The sequence below is a fragment of the Neltuma alba genome, unplaced genomic scaffold (genome assembly GCF_004799145.2).
Source record: "Neltuma alba isolate B1F8T4 unplaced genomic scaffold, ASM479914v2 tig00005381_pilon, whole genome shotgun sequence".
Classification (NCBI taxonomy): Eukaryota; Viridiplantae; Streptophyta; class Magnoliopsida; order Fabales; family Fabaceae; genus Neltuma; species Neltuma alba.
Genome location: NW_021634087.1, coordinates 16,523 through 32,585, shown reverse-complemented (window position 1 = coordinate 32,585; position 16,063 = coordinate 16,523). Strand labels below are relative to the sequence as shown.

Genomic DNA, 16,063 nt, shown 5'->3' with positions numbered 1-16,063 from the left:
TGACCTTGGAGACCAAAAAGGTGGTAAAAAAGCTTTCATTAAGCTTTAGCAACCACTAGCACTTAGGTGGGAATTTTTTCATTTTATTTGAATGATATGAAATAATAAAGTTGGCTTTTAGTTTTTTAATGATTAATTATATCGCCGTACGTTTGATTGTTTGAATGACCCCAGCACGTTCCCCTTTTACTTTGCTCCTTTTCGTCGAAAGTTATGATGACGAAGAATATTTAACCTTTGAACTTTAATCAAAAACATCACAAGTGAATTATAATTTGTTTCTGGCAAGCATCCGAGAATTTTGTTACGTGATATTGTTCTGCAAGAATATCGATCGTATATGTGTGAGTGCCAAAATAATAATAATGTGCCATTTAACAAGCCTTTAATTTTCAAAACATTGGCATATTTAACAGTTAAATATTCCCAGAATTCCAGTAAAGCTTGCTAGCTCATATTGTAGCTCCTGAGCCGTGCACGTAATTAGGTGTATTTTGAAATGGTATATTAATGAACATATTGAGAATGAATCAAATTAAACGATATTTATGAGAGACGGACAATTTACTTTTAATATTGCGTGATCAATTCAAATACGTACGCGGCTTCTTGGTAGATATGTGTGTGTGTGGGGTACAAAAGCAGAGGATGTGTACTGTGGTAACAAAAATACTGGGAAAATAAATATATTTATAATCTGTGAATAGTTCACTTAATTTAATCCAAATTTTATGTGCTGAATGAGAAATTAGAATGTAACCTGAGACGAAAGTAGTGACTCATGGACAAATAACTTTACAATGTTGCCAAACTTTACAGTTCTTGATAAGTTTCGAGGCTTTTTTTTTTTTGGGGCTAATATCAAAATCACATTTCACATGTTTGAATAAACAATAATATGAAAGAGAAAAAGCTATACTACGTAATGGTTATCATGTTCGTGTTATTGCTATTAATTTTTGGATAAAAAAATGTGGTCTAATCATCAATTTTCCCATTTCATATGATAATATAACATATACATACATACATATATTGACAGAACAAGTTCGGATGACATCAAATCAAGATAACAACGTCAAGCAACAATAATTAGAAGAGACAAAAAGATGAACAGTTGATAGTTGAAAGAATATTGCAACGTGTGGTGCCATCAAATCTAATAACAAGTGAAAGCAGGAAGATTATATTAAGTTAATAAATAATGAAGAGGGATCAACAAATTAAAATTGGTCAAGCTGGAAAGAGTTGTTATGAATTAAAAGCCGTGATAGGGTCGTCAAGCACGCTTGCACCAAATTTCTATCTTAATCCTTCATCCTCAGCAACTTAATTTCATAGCTAATATGCCACGCTGTGGAGCCTTTGTTTTCAAATCAAAAGACGTACGCGTCATGTTTCTTGATTCGTTGGATTTGTGTTGTATATGAATGTAACAAGTTTAGGAATGAGGCTTTGGAATAAGACAAAAGTGTTGGCTGTCAAATGAAAAGATGTGGGATGATAAAGATTAGACTGTGATAATTTATACTACTTCTGGTCCTAATTATAAGACCCAGTTGACTTATTTGAGAAGATTAAGGAAGTAAGTTAAATTAGTTATTTGTAATAAATAAGTTTTGTCATTCCTAAAATATTCTTACTAATTAAGTATATTGGCTAGAACTATCATTGTTAGAAAGATTATCTTGGAAAAAAATGTATAAATATGAGAGGCAAAATGGATTGGGGTCTTATAATTAGGACCAAACAAAAAGTCAAACGGGGTCTTATATTAAGAACCGGAGGTAGTATTATCCCACATCTTTTTACGCATATTTAAAATTAAATTAAATGTTAAATTTAGATGTGGTATGTTTCGTTTTTGTTTGCCGGGGAAAATAAAGCTGAAGAGCAGTCCAACGTTTCTATTATTTCTATATGCCAAATCCGAAAGGCAAAATCATAAAAATTAGGCAGACATGGGACCCACATCATTTCGTTTTTTTTTTTTTTTTGTGAAATATTGGGTCTTTGATGTTGAAAAGTCAAAATGGAAGGGATTGTGTATTGCCATTGGAGTTGGAAGAGAAACAAGAAGCGAGGTTGCCACCACATTGGCGGGCGGTGGCTGCTTTTCCCAACGACGGCTGTTGTTCTTGGGCGTCGTGGTCGGAACGCATCACTGGAAATCACTATTATTATTAAGAGAATATGAATAAGATTAATTAAAAAAAAAATATAAAATATGTTATATATATATATATATATCAATATTAACTCTTAAATTAAGTCTTACAGTATTTTATGATAATATTTCTCTAATATGTCATATAAAGTTAATATAAACAAATGTATTCAAACTTTTGCTAGCTCGAAGCCCAAGCTGGGGTTCTGCTTCGTCATTGTTTCAAGCAGTCAAGCGAATATGTGCCTCTTCCCCCTTCCTTTATGTCATGTTCCTATTGTTTTGTTTTCTTCTCGCATTTTCAACCTACTTAATTATTTTGATGTTAGGATAGAGACATTTTAAGTCAATATAAGATTCCCTTCTTGATACGATGCAATGTATGGAAAGCTCATCTAATTGACACTAACAATATTCTCTCGTACTTATTTTGTATAGAATTAGAATCTGTTATACTTTTTATTTGTCATTGATTTTTTTCTATGTTAACATCATCTTGGTACGATACCAATGCTTCGGCTTTCTCTATTATTAAACATGTATAAAAATTTGGCAAGACTTTTTAAACACGCTGTTGTCAAAACTTAATATTATACTACCTCCAGTTTTTAATATAAGATCTTGTTTGATTTTTATTTTGATCCTAAATATAAGACCCCCAATATATTTTGTCTCTCATATTTATATTTTTTTTCCAAACTAGTCCTTTTAACAATGATAGTTCTAGCCACTACACTTAACTAGGAAAGATATTTTAGGAAAGACAACACCTATTTATTACAAAACTTAACTTCTTTCCTTAATCTCCTCAAATTGGTCAACTTGTTCTTATAATTAGAACAAGAAGTAGTATTAATTATAATAATCTAATTAACTTACATGTACGTAAACATTTTTCATGATTAACTTTTAAATAATAACTCTTCTAATATTTGCCATTTGAGGCTAGTTCAAATGGTAAAGAGGGGATAAAAAATTGAGTCGTAGTTAAGAATTTAAACCTTTTAAATGTAAATAAAAAACTCTTTAAATTTTTATATTTTATTTCTAAGTATTGTTATCAAATATAAAATTCATAACGAATGGCAATATTCATAATTTATGATAAAATGTACTAATTTCACGTTTAAAAAATGTACAAAATTATTTTCACATAATAAGAAATCACAGTTAAATAATTAAATTTGTCCTAAATTAATAATTTTTCCAAGTTTATCTCTCTCTGAATAATGTGATTTAATTTTTTTTTTTTCAATTTTGAACCTCAATTAATAACAAGGGAAAAATGACAAAAAAAAGAAGAAGTAATTAATGAGGCTGTTGGTGACTAATATTTGAAACCAAAAATTACTTTAAAAAAATAACACGCCAGAGGGCCAAGAGGGAGTACTACCCATGCAGGAGAAAACGAGAAACTCAAATTTTAGAGTGAACAGCAAAGCACCTCATTCAATCGTATGACACGCAATTACCTGTTTATACAAGCTAACTATTTGACGTGTCTTTCTTTCTTTCGTTTGGTGTTTTGTGTTGTTTTTTTTTTTGGGGGGGGGGGGGAGGCGAGAGAGAGAGAGAGAATTGAAGCCGCAACTTGAAGTAGCAAAGATTCCAATGTTCCACTTTCCATCTTTACATGCCAACTACGGAAGCACGCTTGTCTGACCCTGCGAACACTATTTGGACACCTTGACCATAAGAATGTCAACAATCTCTGCTCGGAACTTGACACCCAAGTTTATCCTTCATGGCGATTTCTTCCTGCAAAAATATTCTTCAAGTGTGAAGCCATAGCTCAGAAGAATCACTGCACAGTGTCATAAAGGAAGAGATATGGAAGGAGGAACAAAGTGTGTGACTAAGAGCTGCCATGAGGCTTAGATTAGAAGGCTGATACTAATTATCATACCTGAAACGCTTTCATCAGAGAATAGCAACGCTTCTGAGCACCAACTGCTGCAGCGTACCGCTTCTTAACATCATCAAGATTTCTCTCTTCTTCTTGGAGCCCTACTTGAACCTTTTCTAGCTTCTACAAATATGAATGCCAGCAGTATAAGCTTGGAATCATATAGACCATATCCAATGGAATCAGCAATTGAAAATATATATATATACACACATATAAATACACACACACACCATAATTCTTGTTGATCTAAGACAATTATTTTGCCCAAAAAAAAACCAATAATTGATTCGTGACTTCAAAAGCTTCAATACGGGGTTCTCTCTGATTTATCATTCATTCATGGCAGAAACTTAGCATTACCTGCTGGCTGCCCTTGACAATTCCTTCCATGGATTTAATAAGTTTCAGACGACCATCAGGGCTACTAAAGGCCTCTTGAAACTGCAGTAAAATGAAATAAAGAGGTTGTCAGCAACCTACTGATCTAATCCATGATAATGGCCACAAATAACAATAATCTACAACAACACACATTGGCAATTTTCTAAGAAACCAAAACATCAAAATGCCAAATAATATAAAATCTTGAGTAGTAGAAAATTATGGTAAAGAGAATAATTCTTGAGAAAGATTCAAAGAGCCAAAAAAAGGTACATAAAACTAGGAACAGGACATGATTAACAGAAAACAAGATGAAGAGGCAAAACAAATTTGATAACTTTTTTGCAGTAGAAAAGTTCAATAAGATTTGAGGCACATGTCCAAGAAAGGTTTTGCATCACTCTCCATTCTCCAATGAGTACCTGTGAAATGATGGAATTCAACAGGGATGCTTCCTTTAGCATCAATTCTTTAATTTCCAAAAGAGCATTGTAAGTGGCATAGCATTTACGAGTTTGTCTATGTCTTCCCTGCACATTGGCCATGGGCAAAAAAGTTTATACTAATAAAAGCCCACAAAAATATGTACAGGGTAAATCGCCAAAATGCAAGTGCAAACCTGGATAAGAGCATACAGTTCTGAAAGGCGATGTTCATACCTACAGAAACAGGAACCTGTTAGTATCTAAAGATATCATGTCAAAGGTGTAACAAATTTATATAGCTCTCTTCCCTCCCGTGTACAATATATCTAAATATCATTCTTGAATATTCTGTCATATTCTACATCCTATGTCTCATTCTCACACATACAAAATGCTAGATAAATAACTCCCACCTTGAGTTTGAACAAATCATTCTTCCATTAAAACGGTAAATGAATATATTGAGAAATCAATAAAAATTTTGCATTCAAGAGCAGATTAAAAATTTATTCGAGATATAGTATTAGTTTCTAATTGAAATTTTTGTTTTAAAGAAACAAGTTATATGCACAATGTGGGACAAAAAAAGGATTTTAATTTTAGCACTGACTATTGATCCTTCTGGTTCTAGTTCTCTTTCATTCTCCTCATACGCCTTAAAACTGTAAGCCGAACAAAGCTGCAATGCATTAGTTACTTGGTTTCCATCTTATGCAGCTCAAACTGAACCTAACCTTGAGCTAGGGAAAATCAATTTCAATGGATGCGTTTGGGGGGGGGGGTGTTAACTTACTGGATGAGCTCTGATTGGCATGGTAGGTCATCAATCTGCCGCTTTACTGCTACGAAATCACTCATTTTAGCAGCAAGTTCCTATTAGGAAGCAAAAGCAGCCAGGTTATACGGCATACTTGGAATCAAATTTTGGGGTGTCAAAACATCGCTTTGACAGAAACAAGAGGGTTGCTTGCGTTTGGCAAGGTGCCAACATGGTTCCAAACATGCTAATAGTGATTAAATAAGGGGAGAAGACATGTCCATTAACTAAAAATATTTTACCTTTTTAGCTGAATCAAGTTTTCCAAGCGATTCACTTAAAGAATGTTGCAGCCCATCTAATAGGATCTTGCTATCACAGCCATTTGCTATTTTCCCCTCCAATTCACCTATTTCAGCTTGAATTTCTGAATGTTTAGCATCACGACTAGACAGAAAATGATATTCCTGCCTCTCAAGATCCTGAACCAAAAGAGAATAGCATTAGTAATACGTGATTTTCGGACCCTAAAGATTCAAATGACATCCATTGCTCATAATGCAAGCAAAGTTTGTTTATTCAGACAAACAAATAGATGAGAAACCACAAAATCAAATTGTGGCATGGAAATCAGTATCATGCAACTCATGAGTCAATTCATGCAATACAATCCAATTCATATCGGCACCAATTCAAATCCGTAATGGAATTGTTCATGCGCTTGAATAATCATCACGATGCCCACACAAATAGATGTTATTCCAGAAACGATTGATTAATGGCGTGTTTCCGCAATTGGCACTTCATCCCATGTCAGAGTTATGCAGTGGGTCACATTGCTTTTTTTTTGGGGGGTGGGGAACTATTGCCAGATTTATGTCCCAACAACACCACCATCTACTAAAGCATGATGAATTTTTTTAGAGAGGGAAAAAAAAAAAAACCATGAAGATACAGAATGATGCCTAACAATTAAGAATTCTAGTAAAAGAATAATGAAAGATCAAAACTACGGAGCTTTCTTGATAAACAATTTCAGTCTCCTTCGCAGCATAAGAAATGCCAGTCTGTTTCTTTGTGCACATGATTGAGACTTTCCTAGCAAGCAAACCCGAAAATGTCCTTTTGTCTCAAGATTCAAGTGTCATTTGAGTCCTCTCTCAACTTCTAACTCTTTTCCTTTAGAGTGCCATTGAAGTGTTTTAGTTGTTATCACTTACTATGCCTCCTAAATCGAAAGCCAAGAGTACATTAGTTCGGATATTGCAATAAAGTTCTAAAGAGACTTGTGGTTGGTTTATGCATATGTTTTATTTTTCAAGGTATTTTTACTTTACGTCTGAATCTTACAATTTGGTATTATTTAAACAATATAATAGTACGCCTTCCAAGTCATGATGTGAATCAAATTGAATCCTTTGATTCAACATTAGAAAGATGTCAGAAGCTCCAACTCCACAGTTTCAGGCGGTTAGTGATCTCATATACCCAATTCTGCTTCTGTTTCTGTGTGTGAGTGTGTATGTTTGTATGACACGGAGACAATTCATGGTAGATGGTATAAGTGAAACTACATGTTCCTCTGTTTCTCCATCTTAAGTAAGTTAACTATTGAATGCATAGCTTTTCCTCGCCTCTCAGTTCATTTCTTTTCCAAATGTTTAGTCATCTGAAGGCCAACTAAAAATATTAAACTTCTTTTCAGCTTCGAGTTTGTTTCCTATCTTTCTATGCCTATGATATCCTTCCATGAAGTTTAAAATGCAACAAATTTGATATAGTGAGAAATAAAGTTAATTAGTCTGAATTAAACTGAAGACATCATTAAGAAAAAATCTGTTTATTTAATTTTGTACAAGGTGAGAAACTTCATTATCATCAAGTTGTCAAGATTACTGATAAATAATTTACTGTAAATATCATCATTGATACAGAAAGATGGATTAATTGGTAAAACATTTTCACCGTAGAAAATAGAGTTGTTAAATATTTGGGAGAAACAATCACCTTCAAGGACCTCAACAGCATGACCAGCTTCTGTACTGCAGTATCAGCACCCTTGTTACTGATTCTCTCTCGTAGATCCTCCAATTTGTTCACCACACTCATCTTTCGGAGTTTCTGGAATACAACAAAATAAGTGGTGAACCAAACAAATTCAGTAATACACTAGCCGTAGATAGACACATACAAGGATAGCAGACAGATGGGGGAAACTAAAATATAAAAGAAAAGAAAATGATGAATCAATTTCAACGGCAAATAACAGCTCAGATAAAAGCTAGGAAACAATGATCCAATTATTAAGAAATGAAATCAAGACATCTTTTCGTGATAAAGGAGCACGTTGTTCATATCTAACATATGCCACTCTCACCAACCAGTTCATCTAAGTTGCCATTCAACATCTTTGTTGAAATTTCCGTTTCTTCCACTTCCCGCTTGTGTTGCTGATTTGTATGCTCATCCTCTCCGACTAGATTTTCAGAGTGAAAAACATAAATGTTCCATATGAAAAAATAGCAATGCGTTAACCAAAAAAAAAAAAAAGCAAGCTCGAAAAGAAAAATTAGGAGTCACTCATCCCAGAGAATTCTATCATCATACTTAAGTTTCCATTTTTCATCCATTAAATAACTCAGAAGGTTCTGCATAATTTAATTCGACAGTACATCAACGGGGTTTTGGAAAGGTCTGTTACCTCATTGCCAACGTCTTCGTGTTTCAATTGAACACGATCCACGAGCCATTGTACGACAGGAAAAATAAATTCACTGTCAAGATGATGAATATGGGAAGGTTTAAGTGGGTAAGGACATCCCACTAATCCTAAAGCTTCCTCAATGCATTCTACATTGCCTCTGCACCTCAAAACCCCAGATAAACCACCAACCATCAATTTGGTGAAAAAGAAATCGAAGTGTTTTCTTTTTATCTTGGAACTGAGGATTTAGGAAGGAATAACAACAAAACATTTTTTTTCCCAAAAAGAAAAGATACTTACATTAAGCTCCCTTGCCTCGGGTCAGGGGGGTTGAGAGCAGCGATGCACCATGCGAGGCCACCAACGAGCTTCTCAGCCGGAGGTACATCGGATTCCGTGGCGTCTACGTAACCGGCGGCGTTGAGGAGATCGAAAATCAGACCAAGACTATTTTCCGACTTCGATTCCTCCATATGCAGTTTCGCTCATCGCAGTCTCCGGATGGCGTGAGTGAAAACGGTTTGATTCGGTTCTCTGCGTTTTCCCCTTCCGTGTCATGTTAGTTTGGCTAATGAGGTCTCGTGAGAAATTACCACTTATTTCAGTTTTATTTTAAATTAATTTAATTTTAAATATAAAATTTTAATTCATTTTATTTTTTAAAAATATTTACACATATTAAAAGTTTTATTATATAATAGTTCTAACTAATATGATTAATAAGGATATTTAAAAAAATCTATTTATTAAAAATAATTAGTTTAAATCATTTTTTTAATTTAACTTTTGTAATAAAAGTTTGGAAGAATTTAATTATAAAAAAGCATCCCAAAAACACACTGGAGTTGTTGGGTACTGGGCCTCAATGGGCTGAACATGTTAGGCAACTCCTGGGCCTCCCATGCAAATAGAAACCCAGAAGAAACAGAACTTTGTCTGGATCTTGGGCTTGCCTTGCCTGGCAACAAAAGATGGTGCCTGGGAGGTCGGCTTTCAAATTTAGCGAGCGACATTGGTTATGGTTTTCATTAGAAAGATACCGGGCGATATGTGTGTGTGTGTGACTGAAAAATGACTCTATTTAATACAAAGGCCTATGCTCAAACACCATAACCTTGTTGTAAGATTCAGGTCGAAACTCATCAATTTCCGCGTCATTACATTTCCACATACTTACGACTCTCATGTATCTTCACTGATAATTATGGCAACCACTCTCGAACAAGTAAATCACAGATGAAGTCATAGACACCAACTTGAGTGTGTGTGTGTGTGTGAGTATATATATATATATATATAATTTTTAGCTTGAATTCTCTGGTTTTGGTATGGATGAGTTGGAAGGATGAGAGGGCTTGAAATAGTTTTCAAGCTTGTTCTTACGTTTCTGAATCTCCCTCCTAAGAAGAGAAACTCAAGAGGCAGGAAAGTGAATATAAATGGGGTGGTTGAGAGCATTAGGCGCCGTATATTAGAGAGAGAAGAATCTGGTGGTGTTCTTTTCATACTGAACAAAGGCAAGACAGAAGATGGTGAGGGAATGATGAAGCCAGCAGTGGGTGGATACATAATATTGAAAACATTTGAGTTTGTCTATCTCGTGTTTCTCTTTTGCTCATTATTTTCTCGCATTTAATCACTCCTCGCTACTCTTTTTATTATATTCATGCATGCCAACTTGCCAAAAATCAGGCCAATGGACCTGGTGTGTATTTGCAGGGAATATATGTGTAATATACAAAGTGTTCAATTTTTATTTTATTTATAAAAAGGATGCCAAAATTTCACAAGCCTGAAAAATGGCATTCAAATTAAAAAAGATATGAATATTAGAATCGGATTGCATTTGGAGCTTTCTTTAACGTTCATTTAGATTTGTCGAAAGTGAATATATTTATATATAAATAAATATAAGTATACGGATTTTGCTTCGTTTAGATTTTCAAAAAATATATATAGTTGAAAAATATCAAGAAAAAAATAATAACGAGTATAATGATGATAAATGAAATTTACACGTAGTCATATTAATTTTTTTAATATTATTTTTGTCAAATACGTGAACATATGAATGTAAATACGGTATAGGTGGCATATTTGATAATTGAAGCAGGAAAAATGACAGATAATGAGTTGCCTGCAATTGACGAAACCTAACGCTTTTGCTTCAAATTCTCTTGCAACCGCCTCTAGGCGGAATGGCCCTATGTGCGTGGTTGCTTCGATCCCGCCTCTAACCAACTCTCTGCCGCTAGACACGGGAAAGAGAAGAACACCCATATGCCAGGCACGCTCTGGCCCACACAAACTACTCCGAAGCACGAACCTTGTTTATTACAAGTCCAAGTTCATTTTACGTCAATGTTAAATCATTCATTTTTCACTTCATTGGTTTTCCTAAACCTCCTCCCATCAAATTAAGCGCCATTGATTAGACACATAAGATCTGCTCCATCATTTACTTGTTAACTCCACTGTAGTAGTAGTTCGCCAAAGTGCAAATTGTGAAGTGATTAACAATCACTTCGTAAATAATGATGTCGATGTGACTGACAATAACAATCTCTTCATGAAGCAATTAATTAATATTTTCACTCTATATTTAGTGCTGGAAATAATGACACATATCTAAGGTCCCACCACCACGCCCCCAGCTCAATTTTTTGGTTCTCACTGGTATCTATCTCGACGCGTTTCTTTGCATTTACATGGAACATGATATTATGAGCTGTACTGTGCTATATTGCTTTTATGTTATGCTAGCTGAAACCTATACACACACACACTCAAGGGCAAAATATTAACATTGGCAATATAATATTTCTCTGGTCATTTCTTGCATGAAGAAAAGAGAAGAAAGCGCCATTTTTTCTTGCTTCAGAAAGGGAGAAATCTTTGTTGATTCTGAAAGATAAAGTTAGTCCAAAGTAATTTGGCAATTCATACAGCAGCTGCAGAGAAGCCTACCCTATCATAACTTGTTCACCCACAACTATATATACACATACACACAAAAACTGATATATCATACGCCTGCAAATACTTCGAGTGCGTTTTCTTTGAGAGATGAAGTATAATAATCGAAGTATTTTCCATAATTAAAAGGTCGATAAAGAAGAGGATGATCAGAATCAACCAACTCAGGAGGCACCTCAATCTCATCTTCTTCCTTTGGCAGTGCAAATTGCGCGAACGAATACCTCTCTTTATTGCCGCCCATCATCACTCTGTGCGTCACCGCATGAAGCCTCCCATTGCTCCAGGCCTTCGTTTCATCAATCAATAAACACGACCACCGTTATAACTGTGATCGATGAGAGAGAGGGGACGGGGTTGAATTATTAATTAATGATGATATATAATAGGTTACCTTAAGGATATCGCCGACGACGACGACGAGGCCATGGTGGGGCACGTTCACATCGATCCAGTGGCCTTGTTTGGTGAGGACCTGGAGTCCCTGGACATCGTTCTGACACAGAGTGGTTATGGCGCATTTGTCGGTGTGGGGGACGAGACCCGTCTCCAGGTGTTGGACGCCTGAAGAAGAAGGAGCTCTGTACTTTATCATCCTGAAATTACTTGTGCTCTTCATCTTCTCGGCGTCTGAGATGTAGTGTTTCGGAAGGCCCAGACCCTCCACTATCATCTTCAACAGCACATAGTTCAGTTCCAGCATCTCCTCGCTCATCGACTTCAACGTCTCGCTGTGTTCACCATCATCCCGACCACAAAATTAATCAGCAACGTTAAAAACATCAAAAGAAGGAAGAAGAAGAAGAAAAGAGATCGATGGCGATGGTTTCGAGGGAATTAAGTCGTTATTCGTTACGGCAGTTTCTTTCTGTACTGAATGGCATGTCAGCGTTTATATAAGCACTGCCATAAATGCAGTCCGTTCAAAGGATAAGCTCGTATTTAATACAGCAGATATGATGGTGAGCGAGTTTGGTGCGTCTGCCAGTTCATGTTCAAACTCAGATTTGAACATACGCAAGAAACAAAACATCGAAGAAGAAGAACAATATATAGATATATATATATATAGAGAGAGAGAGAGAGAGGAATCTGATGAAGCATATATATATATATATCTATATATACCAGAAAGTGGGGTCTCCGTGAGGCCACATGAGGCGAGTGAAGGCTTGAGCAATGTGAGGGAGAGGAGCGTCGTCGACGCCGAAGCTTTGACAGAGAGGAATGACGGGGCAGTTGGCATGGTAGCTCCGGTAAGGCTTAGGGCTAGTGTGCTTCATCTTGGTCTCTTCAGGAAGATCAAACAAAGCTTTCATGGCTGTCAACATTTCTTCTTGTAACCTAATCAGACTGCCTCTGTTATGCAGAAGCAAGAAGCAGCCATGAGTCTCACACGCCTCTCTTACTCTCCTGCTCATAGCCCTCCATTCCTCACTCCCTTCTTCTAGCTCCAACCCTCCCTCCGAGAAAACCAGACACGGTATCATCATCTCGCCCGTATTTCCCTGTGAACCCATCTGGATGGCTGATGTAGATTCTGGGAAGAAGCCCTTGGCCTCTTATATACTGTCCGCTAGCTAGCGTGGCTCCGGAAGAAAGGGGGAATAGTAATAAATAAAATATTATATGAAATAACGTCGAGGAAGCAAATAAATAAAGAACAGTTATGGAAGGGGGGGGGGGAGAGAGAGAGAAGGAGGGCTCATATATCGATATGGTAAAATGGGTGGTGTTATGTGTGGAGAGAGCACGTAAAACGTGGACATGATGAGTCTGTATACAGCTATATTACACCCACATGATCCGCCAGGCAGAATGTCTCACGCTGCTTCGCTAATTGCTTCCGTCTTTCTAACGGTAACGTCTGCTTTTTTTATTTTCTGTTTCATGCTCGGCTTATAGTTTACAACTCGTCCGTTTCTTATTATAAATTTTAAATAACTAATTTATAAATAATAAATAATTAGTTAAAAATAATAAATAGGTTAAAAATAAATTTTTATTTTCAAATATGTTCTTATAATAAATAAAAAAATAAAAGAGAATGTATGAGAAAATTGAAGGCAATTGAAAAAAAAAATATTAAATTTTAGACAAACCTAAATTGAAGCTTATAAAATGGACCATATACCTTTCCCAAATTTGAAACTTATAAATAGGACCAGGAGGAGTACTTGTTATACACACACACAAACTGTATGTATTGATTACTATTGAAAAAATCTGAGTTATTTTAAATTACGTATAACTATTTTAAATGCTTACGTTTTTCTAAAATTGAAAGGGAGAGGGACAGAAATTTGTTTTTAAAAATTTTATTGGAAAGTACAGAGACGCACGGCCATGCCAGAGAATACCCTAGCTGGATGAACGGGATTACGCATATATTTGTGTGCGTAGCAATAGCCACACGCATAATTATGATCCTTTTCTTACCCTAAGAAATGGGCAAGAGAATGATAAAATATTTTTAAAAGTATCTGAAGAAAATAAGTAAAATATAATGAGAAGGAATGATCTATAAACTCGAGCTAGTAATATTTTGAGTTAAAGTATGGTGTGGGTTCCATTGACCTTAACTTATTTGTTGTCTCCCCGTTTTAAATTTTGCATTCCAGTTCCTTACTAGCGGCAGCAAAGCCTATTGAACTTTGCGTTCCAGTTCTACTTTTGTGCTAGACTTACGTGAAAACAATTTTATAAGCCCATAAATGAATATAGATCAAAAGCTAAAAATGGAGCTGGCCCTAATTTCGTCCAAGGACTTTTGCGTCCTGCATTGGTTGAAGCACAGTTAAAAATTCATTGAATATTTTATAGCAGCTTACACAACATTTACTAGAATATTTGGTGGTTTCTCTTGTTTGGACATCACGCACAACTGTACGGAGATTTTTCAAATTTCAAGTAGAAACGCATATCTGTCTATTTGGCGAGCAGAGTAATTAAATCCATTGAATTCCCTGTTCTGCTGTCCCTCCCCTGTCTTCGTATATGAGAGAATATATAGATCAACCTATCATTACTATCACCGTTAATTTGTTCTCACTATCATCTCACAATAATTTTCTTCGGTCAGGATTTGACAATATATAATTTGAATTTTTCATAAATAACAACTACACACAAAAAAATACCATGTGACTATAATCTCTATACACACTTAATGAGCTTTTTTTTTTCTTTGAATATTTTATAGCGTTTTCCGACCTTTTATTGTGATTAGACAGCTTGTGTGAACCCACCTGTATAAGTTCCTACTATATACTATATTTGTATGAAATTAAAGTGGTCGGTGGATTTATGCAGAGGTTGAAATAACTTAGGGGATGTTTCGATGGAAACAAAATCATGATTTTAAAAGTACTTTTACGATATACAAAGTAAATATGTAGAGGGGTTTGTTTCGATTTGTGAAAAAATACTTTTAAAAAACACTTTTACACTCATCCAAGCACCCTTTTAGACACACACACACTGGTTTCTAAGAAATTAGACTTTCCAAATAAAACTGCATTATTGTAACGTTTGTGCTGTGTGAGCCTCTGCCTTTAAATGAAAACGGAAATGAAGAGAATGTGTCACATGCGCACATACATATATAAAGTTGACAACTAATACCAATACGTATATGAAATCATGAAGGTTTATTCTTGTCAAGCGTTTTGTTTGCGGCAAAGACGGAAAGGGAAAACAGGGAGGATGAAGATTACTCAATTCATATATTTGTTTGACTTTTATCAATAAATTAATAATATATCAGCTAGAGAGGTTTGTTATTTATCAAAAATTATACTTATTTAAAAGGTTTTGTTTTTTTTTTTTAATTAAAGTGATAGGTACTAATAGTTTGATATTATAAGCAGAATCAAACTCTCGACTTTTCATTTGTGTCATGCCATTAAACTACAAGATTATTTGCCAACAAAATATGAAACGTATATAATGTACAATTATGATACAGTTTTGACTACAAAAAAGGGAGTGAAGGGCAAGTCCAGGAAATGAACGTGAAGGAAGATGGGAGAAATTCAAAAAAAGAAACAGAGAAATAAAGGGACAGTGACATTTGGGGACAAGACAATTTATTTTGCTAGATTCAACAAGTCGGCAAAGTCACATGCCACCAACGTAGTTCTTTTATTCTTGGATGTCTATCCCCTTTTAGGGTCATTGCCCCAGTTTAATTTAGCTTCCAATTCCTTCCAACTACCATGTGTTGCTGTTCTGTTCTTCTGTACATCACTACATTCAGTTCAGTTGTTCATAGGTCTTAATCAATCAATATCTCCATAAATATCCGTTAATTCCTTCAGATTTTTATCACCCAGAATCCCACATGCCGTTTCACAGCCTCCATACACTATTAATCTGACTCAACAAAACAATTCTTCCTCCCTCCTTCAACACTACTGACTTGCTCACAGACTACGATATTACAAATGGCATCAGACGTATCACCTTCTGTTTATTTTTTAGTTCAGAACAAGATTCAGCGAATCTTTGTACTGTTATGGATTTAGAAGCATCAACGCGTTTGTTGTATTGTTTTTTTGCTGTCCCCTGTCATCTTTCTCTTTCCAATTTTTCCAACCAGACTGCTGCTGAATTAGAAAAAAGGGGACAGAACATCAGACAGTGGCACAATGGCTGTCTGGATGCAAAAGGATAAAGAGGTAGATGGTACTTTTCAGCGAAACACAGGAAAAAAAGGGTAGAGAATAGTAGTAACTCATTCAAA

The 16,063-nt window shown here is 35.3% G+C and overlaps 3 protein-coding genes across 3 annotated transcripts; all 3 read right to left on the bottom strand.

Moving 5' to 3' along the window:
* Window positions 1-3,700: 3,700 nt before the first annotated feature.
* Window positions 3,701-8,136, bottom strand: LOC114747602 (coiled-coil domain-containing protein 93-like). The gene is made up of 9 exons (XM_028935955.1): window positions 8,021-8,136; window positions 7,647-7,760; window positions 5,942-6,121; window positions 5,676-5,755; window positions 5,077-5,116; window positions 4,880-4,987; window positions 4,437-4,517; window positions 4,074-4,196; window positions 3,701-3,925 (listed from the first exon to the last, which is right to left on the bottom strand). Exons 1-9 carry the CDS (start codon window positions 8,045-8,047, stop codon window positions 3,869-3,871), a joined length of 810 nt encoding a protein of 269 aa, XP_028791788.1. The 5' UTR covers window positions 8,048-8,136; the 3' UTR covers window positions 3,701-3,868.
* Window positions 8,137-8,277: 141 nt separating this feature from the next.
* Window positions 8,278-8,885, bottom strand: LOC114747598 (coiled-coil domain-containing protein 93-like). Its single transcript, XM_028935950.1, has 2 exons — window positions 8,644-8,885; window positions 8,278-8,500 (listed from the first exon to the last, which is right to left on the bottom strand). The coding sequence occupies exons 1-2, from the start codon at window positions 8,814-8,816 to the stop codon at window positions 8,278-8,280; spliced, it is 396 nt and encodes a 131-aa protein (XP_028791783.1). The 5' UTR covers window positions 8,817-8,885.
* Window positions 8,886-11,232: 2,347 nt separating this feature from the next.
* Window positions 11,233-12,832, bottom strand: LOC114747601 (2-oxoglutarate-dependent dioxygenase AOP2-like). Its single transcript, XM_028935954.1, has 3 exons — window positions 12,448-12,832; window positions 11,714-12,050; window positions 11,233-11,608 (listed from the first exon to the last, which is right to left on the bottom strand). Exons 1-3 carry the CDS (start codon window positions 12,810-12,812, stop codon window positions 11,369-11,371), a joined length of 942 nt encoding a protein of 313 aa, XP_028791787.1. The 5' UTR covers window positions 12,813-12,832; the 3' UTR covers window positions 11,233-11,368.
* Window positions 12,833-16,063: the final 3,231 nt, after the last annotated feature.

Bases quoted from the DNA above. Each gene is read 5' to 3' on its own strand.
- LOC114747602 (XM_028935955.1), bottom strand. From the start codon at position 8,047: ATGTTGAATGGCAACTTAGATGAACTG. The intron at 6,122-7,646 runs GTGATTGTTTCT...CTTTTGGTTCAG, and splicing joins TGCTGTTGAGGTCCTTGAAG to GATCTTGAGAGGCAGGAATA. The intron at 4,518-4,879 runs GTACTCATTGGA...ATTTTACTGCAG, and splicing joins TGAATTCCATCATTTCACAG to TTTCAAGAGGCCTTTAGTAG.
- LOC114747598 (XM_028935950.1), bottom strand. From the start codon at position 8,816: ATGGAGGAATCGAAGTCGGAAAATAGTCTTGGTCTGATTTTCGATCTC. The intron at 8,501-8,643 runs GTAAGTATCTTT...TTTGAGGTGCAG, and splicing joins CCGAGGCAAGGGAGCTTAAT to AGGCAATGTAGAATGCATTG.
- LOC114747601 (XM_028935954.1), bottom strand. From the start codon at position 12,812: ATGATGATACCGTGTCTGGTTTTCTCGGAGGGAGGGTTGGAGCTAGAA. The intron at 12,051-12,447 runs GTATATATAGAT...TGGTGAACACAG, and splicing joins CACGGAGACCCCACTTTCTG to CGAGACGTTGAAGTCGATGA. The intron at 11,609-11,713 runs GTAACCTATTAT...GATGAAACGAAG, and splicing joins TCGTCGGCGATATCCTTAAG to GCCTGGAGCAATGGGAGGCT.